This window comes from Balaenoptera physalus (genome assembly GCF_965194825.1).
Source record: "Balaenoptera physalus genome assembly, chromosome: 8".
In the NCBI taxonomy this organism is placed as follows: Eukaryota; Metazoa; Chordata; class Mammalia; order Artiodactyla; family Balaenopteridae; genus Balaenoptera; species Balaenoptera physalus.
This window is the reverse complement of record NC_138887.1, coordinates 59,600,590-59,613,596: the sequence shown is the minus strand read 5'-3', so window position 1 is coordinate 59,613,596 and position 13,007 is coordinate 59,600,590. Positions and strand designations below refer to the sequence as shown.

The 13,007-nt window shown below is 33.1% G+C and overlaps 1 protein-coding gene across 1 annotated transcript in view; it reads right to left on the bottom strand.

Moving 5' to 3' along the window:
* The window catches only part of LOC309665544 (uncharacterized protein), a 329,472-nt gene that overhangs the window by 237,138 nt on the left and 79,327 nt on the right, over window positions 1-13,007 (bottom strand). The window contains exon 3 of the mRNA XM_082472194.1: window positions 10,441-10,543. Within this exon, the coding sequence (XP_082328320.1) occupies window positions 10,441-10,543 (103 nt within the window). The remainder of the gene's footprint in view (window positions 1-10,440; window positions 10,544-13,007) is intronic.

Here is a 13,007-nt window from a genome sequence, read left to right as displayed (position 1 = left end):
CGCAGCTGTCTTTTGACTAGATAAACCAGAAAACTTGCAAAAAAGAATGTGACAAACTAAAATTAGTTGAAAAGAAGGACTATCTTATTTTTCCTCACATATTATAGAATAGATATAACTTTGATGTGTTTTGTGAAATAATACCTTGAAATACCATGCTATTTTACTTAACTTTGTTTACCAAAAAAGGGTGAAAATAATAATTGATAAAATAAAGATATTTCACTTCAATTCAAAAGCCCTAAAATTTGTTATTCTAATAAATCACTGCATCAAGATGAACATACAACAGAGCTTACAGCTCTGAGAGCTTATTTTGGAAAATAGGTTGGTCTGGTATTATGATATTCAAACATTTGAAAGATTTTTGTTTCCCCTGAATAACATATTATTTGGCACTATTTTCATTCTTTTTATGTGAAATTTGACCCAAATTTGCTTTCTTATTTGTGTAAAATTCTTTTGATATCTCACTTGAAAGAAAGAAGATAATGATGTAGCAAAGTAGCATCCCTTTTCTACACTAAACAAGTTAGAGACTAGCATCTTTTGATTATGCTTTATGATGTGCAAATCCTGATTATACAAAGGTTTTAGTTAAATTACAGAGTGCCAAAGCCATGACAGAGAAATTAAAAATAATTATTTAGTTTGCAAACTGACTCAAATAAGAAAATATTCAATACTATTCTTTAAATAAATAGTATAAAATGCTCTGAAAAAAAAGAAAATAGCTAATTGGCCAGGATTTTACAATAATGCCTCTAAAGGCAACAAAGAGGAGATAATGATCTTCACACACAGTGCTCTAGGGATGCTTAAAATTTAAACTATTGAGAATGCCATTTCTCCCTCACCTTGGATAGTGTTCCTAAAATAAAACATTTTCTTTTCATTTGCTAAGATATGATACTTGTTATGTGCCCTGTAAATTGGTTTCATTAAAATCCATTTGCCTTAAAGGTGATTCAGTATCAGAAAATCTATTAATATACTACACCACATTAATAAGCTAAAAGAGAGTAAAATATGTCCATTTCAATAGATGTCAAATAGAAGCACTTGAAAAACTTCAACATTCCCATAAGAAGAATGTCCACTTTTGCCATTATAATTTAATATTTCCCCAGAAGTATCAGTCAATGAAAGGAAAAGAAAAGGAAAAGGTAAAATTCCCATGACTTGCAGATGAAATTTTATATACCTAGAAAATCTCAAGAAATCAATACAAAACTATAATAAATAATAAGAAAAATCAGTAACATGTCTGATTATAAAATTAATGCTCAAAAATCAACAATTTTCCTATGTATAATCTATGACCCACTAGAAAAGATACTGGGAAAAAATATCTTGTTTACAATAGCAAAAAAAGATAAAATAGCTAGAATTTTTTTAATGTGAAGAACTTATAAGAAAATATTTTAAATTTACTGAAATATAAAATAATTTTATTCACGGATAGTAATAGTCAAAATTGAAAAGATTCAATATACACTAATAGGATTATTCTGGAAACTTTATAAAATAAGACTAAAGTTCATCTACAAATATAATGTGACAGTATCCAGAAAAATCACGAATAAGATGAATGAAGGGTGACTTACTATGTATTAAAATATATTGTGAAGCAACAATAATTAAACTACTTTGGTACTAGGGAAATATTAGACAAATAAATTAAACAGAATAGATACCCAAAATAATATGAAAATATACTTGACATTAAAGGTGGTTTTTCAATTAGCAGGAGGAAAGGAATTTATTCAATAAATGAACTTGACACAACTGTTTAGCAATTTGGAAAATATAAATGTAGATTTCCCCTTTATTCCATTCACCAAAATAACATCCAAGTTCATCAAAGAATGGTTAAAAAGTAAAAATATTAAATGAAAAATATAATTGTAATTTTGGTGTAGAGTAGACATTTGTAAATAGGAAACAAAATCAAGAAGTCGTTCAGAAATAGATTGATAAACTTGGATAAATTCAACATTTGAGTATGGTAACAAAATATCATAAAGTCAAATGACAAATTAGGGAATATTTTTTATGCATGACAAAAAATATTATTCTTAATTTAAAAATTCATAAAAATGAATAAGGAATAAGTAATCCAACTTTTAAAAATAAAATAAACAAAATAGGAAAAAAAGAAGAAAAGGCAATTCCCAGCTAGAGGTGGGGAGAAGGTCATAAAAAATAAGCTTGCTCTTACTTCCAATTTTAAAAAGCAGATGAAAACTATAATGACATGCTGTTTTTCATCTATCCTATTAGCTAATTCAAAAGTTACCTTATACCCTGTAGTATCCGGTGTGAGGAAAATGAATAAATTGGTAAAATACTTTTGGAAAGAAATTTGACAGTGTCTCTCAAAACTGGAAATACATATACTTTTGACCCAACAATTCTGTGGCTAGAAAGTTACCTTATGAAAATTTTAACACAAGTATCCCAAGATATGTAAAAGGGTATTTATCACTGTAAAGTTAAATAAAATAACGAAAAAGTAACTATAAATTCTTTAAATGCCCCTGATGAAAGACAGATTATATAAATGAGACTATATTTATTGGAAATCAATGTCAGTATTTGAAAGAATTAGATACTCACTAATATAGACTTACACCCAAATATTTTTAGTGAAAAATAGAAAGTGCAGAACTATGGCAATATTAGTATATACTTTTGTAAATAAAAAAGATACATATATATGCATAAATTTTAATTTTCTGGAAAGTTCACAAGAAACTGTTCACAGTAGTTTCCTTTGAGGAAAGCTTCTGAGAGTGGAGAGATGTCTTTAAACTTCTATTTACATCTCTCTGTGCTGTTTAAACTTTCTAACCACGTGCAAATCCATTTTTTTAGTTGTAAACATAAACTGATTTTATGGAAATATGGTCCACTTTTGTTTTATTTTCCCTATTAAAAATAATAAATGATTTTTAAGTCATTTGCTTTATGTTATACAAATTGATGGTAACAAGTATTGGTAAGGATGTAAAGTGCACCCTGATACACTGCTGGAGGGAGTATAAATGGATTCAAACTTTTGTAGTCTGGCAACAGGTATCACCTAGAAATCCTACTTCTAAAAATTTATCCTAGAATTACTCAAAGATATAAATACTAGAAAACCAGGCCCCAGAGAAAGCAATGACTAGCAGTGTTCATAATAGTCAAAAAGTGAAATATCCTAAAGGACTATTAATACTGTTGGCTTCATAAATTATGAAAAATCAAAATAATGAATTTAAAAGATAATACATATTTATGATTATTAATATGAAAAAATCTATGTGCATTCCACACTGGCTTGCAAACACTCCCGAAGAAGACTATATATATGTATATAGTCTTCTCTCTATATACATGTACATATATATATATATGTAACCCAAACAAATTCAAACTTTATAGTCCTTTCTGTAAGATATATAGAAAAAAATGATAGGAAATGAAAAAGGAAATAAAAGAACAAAATCTACACAAAAATTTTAATGTAAAAAGAGTGTGTATATTAACATGCATAGTATAATCCCATATGATTACAATTATTTACAAATTTGTATAGAGGAACGATGTTCACAGAAAAATTAACAGTCGTTATCTATGGAAAGTGGGAAATTTTTTATTCTCTTTTTATGTCTGTGTATTTTTCCTGAATTTTCTATACCTCTAAATGATATATTCAAATCACAAAAAAAATTATTAGTAGTAAGTTTTTAATCATATGCCTTACTATATCAATAATGAAAAAACATTTCATCATAAACTTTAACATAAAACTATTAAATTTTTCATAGAAGAAATTACATTAAAATGTTTCTAAAATATATTAAAATGAAAAGACTAGGATTAGAAGCCTATAATTCCCACCAAAAAACCCCCAAAAATCCCAAATTTGGAATGGTATTTATTCTACCTGAGGCCTTTACATAATTATAATTTCATGTGGGCTCAAATTTCCCTAAGACACAATGCCTGTTTTCAAAGTGCATATAAAATCTAGATGGAGAGCAAAAGACAAATACAAGGGTAATTATTTCACAGGATAAGACAGAGTACCTATGCCACTGGAACAATGGAAACAGCAAACTTATTAGTTTTAGGGAGTACCATGTACTGGTGGGTGATGGGCCAGAGAGAAAAGCAGGAAGTAATCATGGAGGATGAAGCATTTCAAAGCCCTTGAATAATTTTCAATATTCTCTCCCACTTTGAAGCTTTACTAAGCTTTGGGGATAATTGACGTGGTGATGTTCTTTTATTGTCTAGAAAAATGTACAGGGCCATTATCCTAATCAATGGAAACTAAGACACATGCAGATTTCCTAGGCAGAAAGTTACTTGCAGATGTCTCATCTCCTAACTCAACTCATCACATTATAACCCCAGTATAAACTTCTAAAATAAACAAAGAAAAAATTCAATAAATACATCTAGTCTTACTGCCTAGTTTTTATAACTCATCAAAAAAAGTTGACAAAATATGAACAAGTTTCTCTATATTTTCACCACTCATAGGTTAAAAAATATCCTAGCCAATTTTTATTGCTACACAGTAGAAATTTTCCAGAAATTATTCTTCTCAGCTCTGCCAATCCCACATCATCTGGGAACTTTCTTAAAAATTTTCTGTTCATCTATCTCTAAGACCTTCTATCATTATTTCAATCTGAGAAAGGAAATACAAAAGAAATATATAAATGAGGAAAAGATTTACTTACCTTACTTTATTGTCAGCTGCAATTTTACATTTTCTCTATCTAACTCTAACTTGAATTTCTATTCTTTCTAAGAATTTTCAGATTATGAGAAAAGAAAGAAAAGTCAATAAATAAGGGGCATTTTAAACAGCTGCTATAATCATATTTTAATGCTTTATTTTAAAATGATATTTCTAAACAAAAAATATACCTATCTTAAACCATCCACTAAAGGAATTAGAAAAATACACTACAGATTCTTGAAAGAGAGGGAAAAAAACATAATTCTAGGATCTAATTCTTTTGTTCCTTTTCCATTTGACCTGTGTAAGTAATAGCCAGTTAGGGAGAAACACTTAAAACCAGGGAATGAAAATTCTTCCCCTAAGTCAGTACTAGTGACAAAAGGCAGGGGATCTCTTGTCTGCAGTTTCCTTTGGTAAAAAGGTCAAATTAGCTTTTTGTCTTCATAATTGGGAATGAAAAAAATCATGCATCTGTCTATAGCATCAACATTTACCTTCAACATTCTTTGATGTTTGCTCACTTAATTATGCTTTGTGTTACATTTCCCTTCACTTTCTAGGCCTAGGCTTCCCATGGGCAAGAGGATTATCCCAGTATTTACACAAATCAGTAGTGCTAAATCTTGCCCAAACAAAGATTTAGGGGGATTTAATAGTTATTTCTTAAGACTCTGGTTCTTTGGAAGCTCTTCAATTCTAGAAAACTGAGTTGTAAACAACAACATTTAAGATGGTATTAATAAACATGTATTTTACTGATTATTAATGTGACCATGATGGAGCATCTATTTCTCAGAAAAAGGTTAATCTCATTGGAAAAGCAGCCTAAAAATGGCTCCCAACTTTATATTCCTAAGTAAATTGGACAGAAATCACGTGTATTAGACAGCAAAGGCTTGCAGTCAAGTTTAAGGGCAAAGGACATGGTAATGATTTACTCAAACAACCAAAAGTACTGTCTTCATTATTAGCATACAGTTAGAACAATTAAGACCACACTGTAAATTCTATCTAAAAATAGGTTGAAGAAAAAATTCACTCCTAAACTCACTTGGTGTATTACTTCTCAAAAGATTTTCATCACTAAACTAAACACAGGTGTTAAATCAGAACCTGCCATTTTGGATTTTACTCTTTAACTTCCCATCCCACCATCTCTGCTGGATTTGTCCAAAGTCATTGCTCCCTGTCTGGCCTGAGCAGAGCCCGGTTTCTCTTCCCCCATAATGTACTCACTAATCAGTCTACTTTGGCTGTCTTCCTTACATATTTCCAAACCAATCATAATTGTTATAAATACTTCTAATACTTCCTTTCTTTCTTGTCCCATCATTTTATAATCAACCCTGAGAAGATTCCCCAAATATGGCTTCACCTATCCTCAAGGCCCCAAATGCATTCTTGCACACTGGTCATTTTGCATACCATAACAATAGTTCAATTCATCAAAAAATTAAATTTAAGAAACCATTTTTGAGTTGCCTAAAATATTATACATATTACATGGTGAGAAACAAAAATGAATAAGACAGAGTGCTTGCCCTCAAAATGATTAGTGTTTATACATAAAAGAAAATCAAAAGAATAATTCATAAACAAAATTTGAAGTATAGTAATTTGTGTTATTTACAAGAGGGGCCAAAGAGAATGTGGCAATAAATTCTGATGGGGACAGAAAGACAATGCTAGGGATGATGAGTCGAGAAAAGAAGATTGGACCCTGCCCTAAACTGTGTTGTATATGCAAGGGGGGCTATCAGATGCAAGTTGCCAGATTCTACCTGTTTTTAAAAGATCGTTCTGAAGGAGACATGAGAAATGAGGAAGAGACTGAAAGAAAGACTAGAGTCAAATGCTAGTTAAGTAACAGAAAAAGTAGAGCTGTCATGGAGTTTATAGACTTGCAGTTTTGATGTGATACCATCAGGGTGGGTCGAGTATAGGCAGAATGAGTTGTCATTCTATCTAGACTTTTTAAAAGGAGTACCCATGATGGCTCTCCTTGGCTGTAAAGCTTTTTTTGGAATTGTCTAAAGCTCCACCAATTAGACATTTATTTGCATTAACAAGTTTAAATGTAAAAAAATTAATTAACAATAGAAAGTTTTAAAGATAAACACTCCTGGTGAGATTAGGGGGCTATCAGTAATTCATGACAGCATAAACTAGCTCAAACAGATCACCTCCCCATTAATATACCAGGGAAAATTGTTTGGGAACATTCTGAGGGGGAAGAAATTATAAAACAACAAAGGTAGAGGAAAAACATACTCTGTCAAGAACAGGCCTGGATGGCACACTAAAGTAGAATTTGGGGGCTACAAAAGAGTAGCCTGAGGAACTTGAGGACTAGGGTGGTGAGGGTAGGGCCATTCTTAGCAGGGTGCAAACCTGGTGCAACCACACATGTCCTCCATCAATGTTCAGTATAAACTGATTCTCTTTTCATGAACAAGAACATCAAGAGCTGTCGTGAAGGGAAAAAGTAAAAAAAAAATTGCAGCCTCAGAAGAATATCTATGATAAAGTGGAGAGAGCTCTACATGTTTGAAGAAGAAATGCTGACATCTTTTGTACAAATAGATTGCAGACTAATCTTTTTTGTTGTTGTTTTTTAAGCAATAGATGGCAGAATCATCTTTCCACTACACTGGACAACATCCTGAAGTCTCTGTTGAGCATAAATAGTGATGAGTCCAGGGGAATGGTCACAATTCCCAATTCCCAAGACTGACTCAGAATAAAGTTATCAAAAGTAACTTCACAATATTTCTAAAGTCCAGCTCTGAGTGTCACTGATTTAGGATTTTTAGTTTCAAGAATTCAGAGACCTACACATATAATCAAAGCAAAAAAAAAAAAAAAAAAAAAAAGCTACTGTGTTTCTCCAAAGAATCTCCTAAAATATTTTTTTAAAAAAACACAAACCTTTTAAGCTGCAATCAGTAACAATTTCCATACAATTAGCAATCTCATTGGCACTATAGAATCATTATCATGAGTTCAGGGCATCAGTAGGAGTTATCAAAATCTCTAAACTATTTACATTTATGTAATTTCTCTGCCTATTTTCTCCTTTTATTTAAGTTCTTGCAGAGGGCTAAAGACTTATGAAGGAAGCTTTTGGATAAAAATCACAAACTGTATATTATGGGGGGGGACTAAAATATGTCCTATGGAATGTTTACTTCCCCTTCTAAATAATGACTTTACGTAAAACCTGGTTCTTTGCAATTGGAACTGTGGTATTACCTAACGGAAGTTTAAACATTGCAAAAGTAATTATACAAAAAGTTTCTGGCTTAAACATTCCAGGACTACACTGAAAAAGTAAAAAGCTGTGTCACATGTTAAACAGTAGGCCATAACCTTGTTGTCCAGAATATAGCATAAAAGTCAATGGGTCCTTGTAGCTTATTTATTTCTTCCAATTTGGATTCCTTTTATTTATTTTTGTTGTCTGATTGCTGTGGCTAGGACTTCCAATAGTATATTGAATAGAAGTGGCTATTTCAATTAAAAAAAAAAAAAAAGTCAGTGGGTCATTAGGACAAAAGCTAGTTTCCTGACTTCTGTTTCTGCTCCTCCCAATCTACCCAAATAGATCCATTCTTCTAAGTCACTATCAGTATCTTCTCCTCCATGAAGCTTTCCCTAACTTCTCTAGCCTCTCCCAAATTTGTCCATGTTAAATTTTTTCATTAATCTTTTGAAATTAGTCTTACTCAACTTAATTTTAAATGTGTTTACGGTTTGTCTCCTTAACTACAGTATAAGTTTCTTTAGCACAATGCCAAGCAAGTACTAGATATTTGGCAAATATCTCTTTGTTTGATTTGTTATCTATCTCTGATAAATTCTTTCTTGCCAACCCTGGTGTAAACCAGATCAGTTGGGCAATTTAGCTAGATTGATGGTTTTTAAACTGTGCTTCAAAGAACCTCTCAGAAACCGAAAGGGAGAAAAGAGGGCCCAGAGAACAGAGCCCCAGGCCAGTGTCGTAGGAACCCCTCACTGCCTTTGGGGAGATAGATGTGGTATAAAAGGTAATGAAAGTGAGCTAAACGAATTAGCAAAGAATGAATAGAATTTTGTGAATGATTACTTGGAAAGAGTTACAGTCATCTTTAATTGCCTTTAAATTTGAAGATTTCACTGAAGTAGAATATTAATGAGTACTTGTTGACTGATGATACATTTTTCCTTTCTCCAGTCTTAGAGCCCCTGATTGTTATCCTACTACCAACACATCACAGGTTTTTTATGAAATTCATTGGCTTGCCTAATGAAGGAAATTAAAATCTGGCTTCAATATCATTTAGTAATTAAATCTCAGCCTGCTTAAATTAAAATAAACAAATCAGACAGTGCAATCTATAGAATTCCTAAGTTCTAAACTAATATTTGTAATTATCTAAAATTACTGTTCCTTTAGGTCTAACAGTGACCACCTACTTTCTTACGCGTTTTCTTGATATAAGATGTTCTACTGCTAGGCAGCTTCCTACCCTAGGTAATATCACTTGTTGAAGCAGGGAACATATCTGCTATGCTCACCACAGAGGTTAGCACAGTGTTCAGCAAAGAGTAAACATTCAAAAAATATGGATTTGTTGAATGGATGAAAATTTTAATAAATTAACATCAGAAAATCATTTTCACTAATGATAATAGCTTCCAATATAGATCAGCCATATTTATATTGCCTCTTTTTAAGATCATTCTTGTAATTTTCTCCATCATGTCTCAGACACCCAATCCTTCTCGAAGGAAGGCAGAATAATATGCTGGAAAACAGCATGGACTCCACAGTCACACAGCACTGAGTGTGCACATGGACTCTATAACACTTGAACTTAAGCAAATCCTCAAATGTCTCCAATTCATAGACATAATCTCCTTACTGGTCTTTCAGGGTCACTGTGTGTATTAAATAGATAATGTATATATGAAAGTTCATGTCCTAGAGCTTGGCAGTTGGTAGGCATCAACAAGTGTTCCATTTTCTTCCCTCTCTGCAGCATACTTTTCTGAATGTCCAGCTTTATTTGGATCTGGTACTTACAGGATGGTTGCTTTAGAATCCCAGTCCAGAGGGCTCTGCTTCTGGAATCCACCTCTCCTCCACATCAGCCAATAGCCAAGCATTGGGCCCCTGCCACCATCCTGAACCAGCATTAGATATCTTTCATTACGCCAGCAAAGGAATTTAAAACTCTTAGATTACAAAACTCAGAGAATTCTGTTTCTTTCATTTATTCAAAACTCCTGAAGGGAAAGCCAAATTTGGCAGTACAAAGTTTTAAGTTCTTTGTATTTAATCAAAGAATGCACTTCTAGAGGTAATAGAAATTTTGATCTAATTAACACTCACTACTCTCTCTAAAACAGACTTTTAAAGTTACTGGCTGAAATTTCCTTTCTTGAGTAGTATCACCTTTAGAAATCGGAGTAATTTGAAATCTTAGTACCCATTACTATTTCACTGAACATTTCCTCAAAATCTTAGGTAACTCAATTTCAACATAAAGTATTAATTAGCAATTTATACCTTCTTAATGCCATAAGTGACTTTTATTCAGAGGTTGTTGAGGTAATTACGTGATGTAACCAAATTAAATTTCAACCTTAGATACAGGCAATTATTTTAAATCAGGTCCTTTAATAGTGGCTAAATAGGCACTTGTATTACTTACATTGTAGCTTATTTCCCCACAGAGAGTTAACAACTGTTGTTCCTCTGTGTGGCCATCACGCTTAAGAGTTTTCTGTAAAAGCCAAGTCAAATGTATGTTCATCCTGTAACAGAAAGTATGGGAATAACTGCCTGCTCTCACAACATAACATTTAATTTCTGTTTTAAAAAAATAGCTCCCATTTGTCCCAGTGAGATGCTCCATAAAACTGTCTTTTTCCTTGGCTTTGCTCACCTCCCTTCCCTTTGCATCAGTTGCTTTTACTCTCCAATCCATATTCTATTACTGACTACACGCTTAGTTCTCAATCTCATTCACTTTACCATTGAGAGTATTCTAGAATGATTTTCTCTAGTCCTCTCATTGATATTTCTTTCTTAATTACTTTAATTTCCTAAAAGGAGAGCAAAGGAATAATTTTCACCAAACTGGAACTACCTCATGAGTACACTGTAGTTTATAGAATCCCATGTCAGATGTTTCACAGAAAGGTATTAAACCACTAAAAATGCTATAATAATATTCATTGATTCATTTATTCAAAAAAATATGTAACATTATTAACATTTCAGTGAAAAGATTTCCAGATTCTCCTTCACTTTATCTAGCCCAGAAAATAATGAAAGCCTTTCTGATTTTCAGTAAAACTAGGATGACCCCACATTCCACTCTCATTTAGCTACATGTATAATTATTTTTAGAAACCATGACTCTGAATATAACTGGATAAGCAGAGTGCAAAACAAAGTCTTGTTGCTCAATGTGTCTCAGTTCTTTAAGCATGTGAAGTAGGCAGCAGTTTCCAGTGTTACTACACGCAGTTGGATTTCATTCTACTTCTTCACTCTACAAACTTTCATTGAATATATACTATATTCTAAACACTGTATAAGATTTGAAGAGTGCACTGTTGAAGAACTGGAGTCGCTCTTGCTCATGTAAGCTGAAAGTCTTGTAGTCTTACAAACTGTGATAGTGAAATGGAGGAAAAACACAGGATAATTTGAGAGAGTAGGACCAGGGGTCCTGGTTTAAATTGGAGTGGCAGAGAAGACATCCATCATGAGGTAGGACTTGTGGGGATCAAACAAGATAGCTGACACAAATGAACAATCCCAAAATAGTGGATAACTATGATTAAATAGCATCAAGCAACCATTTTCTGTAGTTGGGAAGGTATGAAAAAGTAGGGAGTTCATATTGTGGGCAGGATGAGAGAGCATGTGTGATAGTGCTAACACAAAATGTCGAGAGGCTCAAAATGGGCCTCCCAACATTACACAACTGTAGGCTACACGCAGGGGTTTAAAATGCCTTTCCCCCCACCACACATGGTGAATATCACTCCATAAAAATACCAAGGTCTTTGCTTTCCTACCACTTTTTAGGCATGCTTTACTTTGAGAACAAGTTCCAAAATCAGGAGGCCCTAAATCCAACTGGAACTTTCACCATGGTAAATTATAGTATCATTGACATGTTTGTCCAACATGCATGAGGAAAGGATTAAAAGCTAAATGGAGCCACTGAGAGGGAGGTTAAAACGTCCCTCCCCCACTCCCACCACATTATTAACAGTCTCAAGTCCTCCTTTTCTGGATAGTGTCTCAGATTATTATAAGATGCAGGACAAATTGGAAGAACATTGGAGAAGGTGCACACTGGGAAATTTTAACTAACATAATTTCAGAATAAGGTTGCTCATGGGAAGGAAGGTCAGTGGACAGAATGAACGCCGTCCGTTCTTAAGTTTCTTCCTACAGACTCATATTTGTCACCTTTTCATTGCACTGGAACCTCAGCACACTAAATTCATGAGTAAAGGAGGACTAAAGGGCTTGTTAGACAACTGCTAACAAGCCCTCCACGTCATTTTGATTTGTAGCCAAATTTAAGAAACACTATTATTATAGAGAAAGCTAGCCAAGTTTATACAACCTTGGACTAACAAGGTAAAGCATGTCTTTCAAAGCACAGAAAATTTGTTTCATTTTTATTCAATGTCTATTAAATAATTTGGTTTAAAATTGTTAAGAAAATTTGAACTTCAAATATTAAATTCTGAAAATGATATATTGCTAAATATATTATAGGGATTCAATTTCAACTTATTATTTCATCTAGATATTTACTCTTGTGTTAGAATGGTTTCCACAAACAGACTGTAAATTTTTTTAAGATAAGTAGCTGCATTCTTTCAATGCCCAACAATAGTGCCTCCAATAACATATGCACATAAAATACTTGTTAAATAAATACATGTTAAGCCAAATTTAATTACAAAACCAGTTGCTGTCAATTGCATTGTCTCACACATGTTAAAAGTTCCTTGGGCTGGGACTTCCCTGGTGGCGCAGTGGTTAAGAATCCGCCTGCCAATGCAGGAGACACAGGTTCAAGCCCTGGTCCGGGAAGATCCTACATGCCGCGGAGCAACTAAGCCCGTGTGCCACAACTACTGAGCCTGCACTCTAGAGCCCGTGAGACACAACTACTGAGCCCGTGTGCCACAACTATTGAAGCCTGCGCGCCTAGAGCCGGTGCTCCAAAACAAGAGAAGCCGCCGC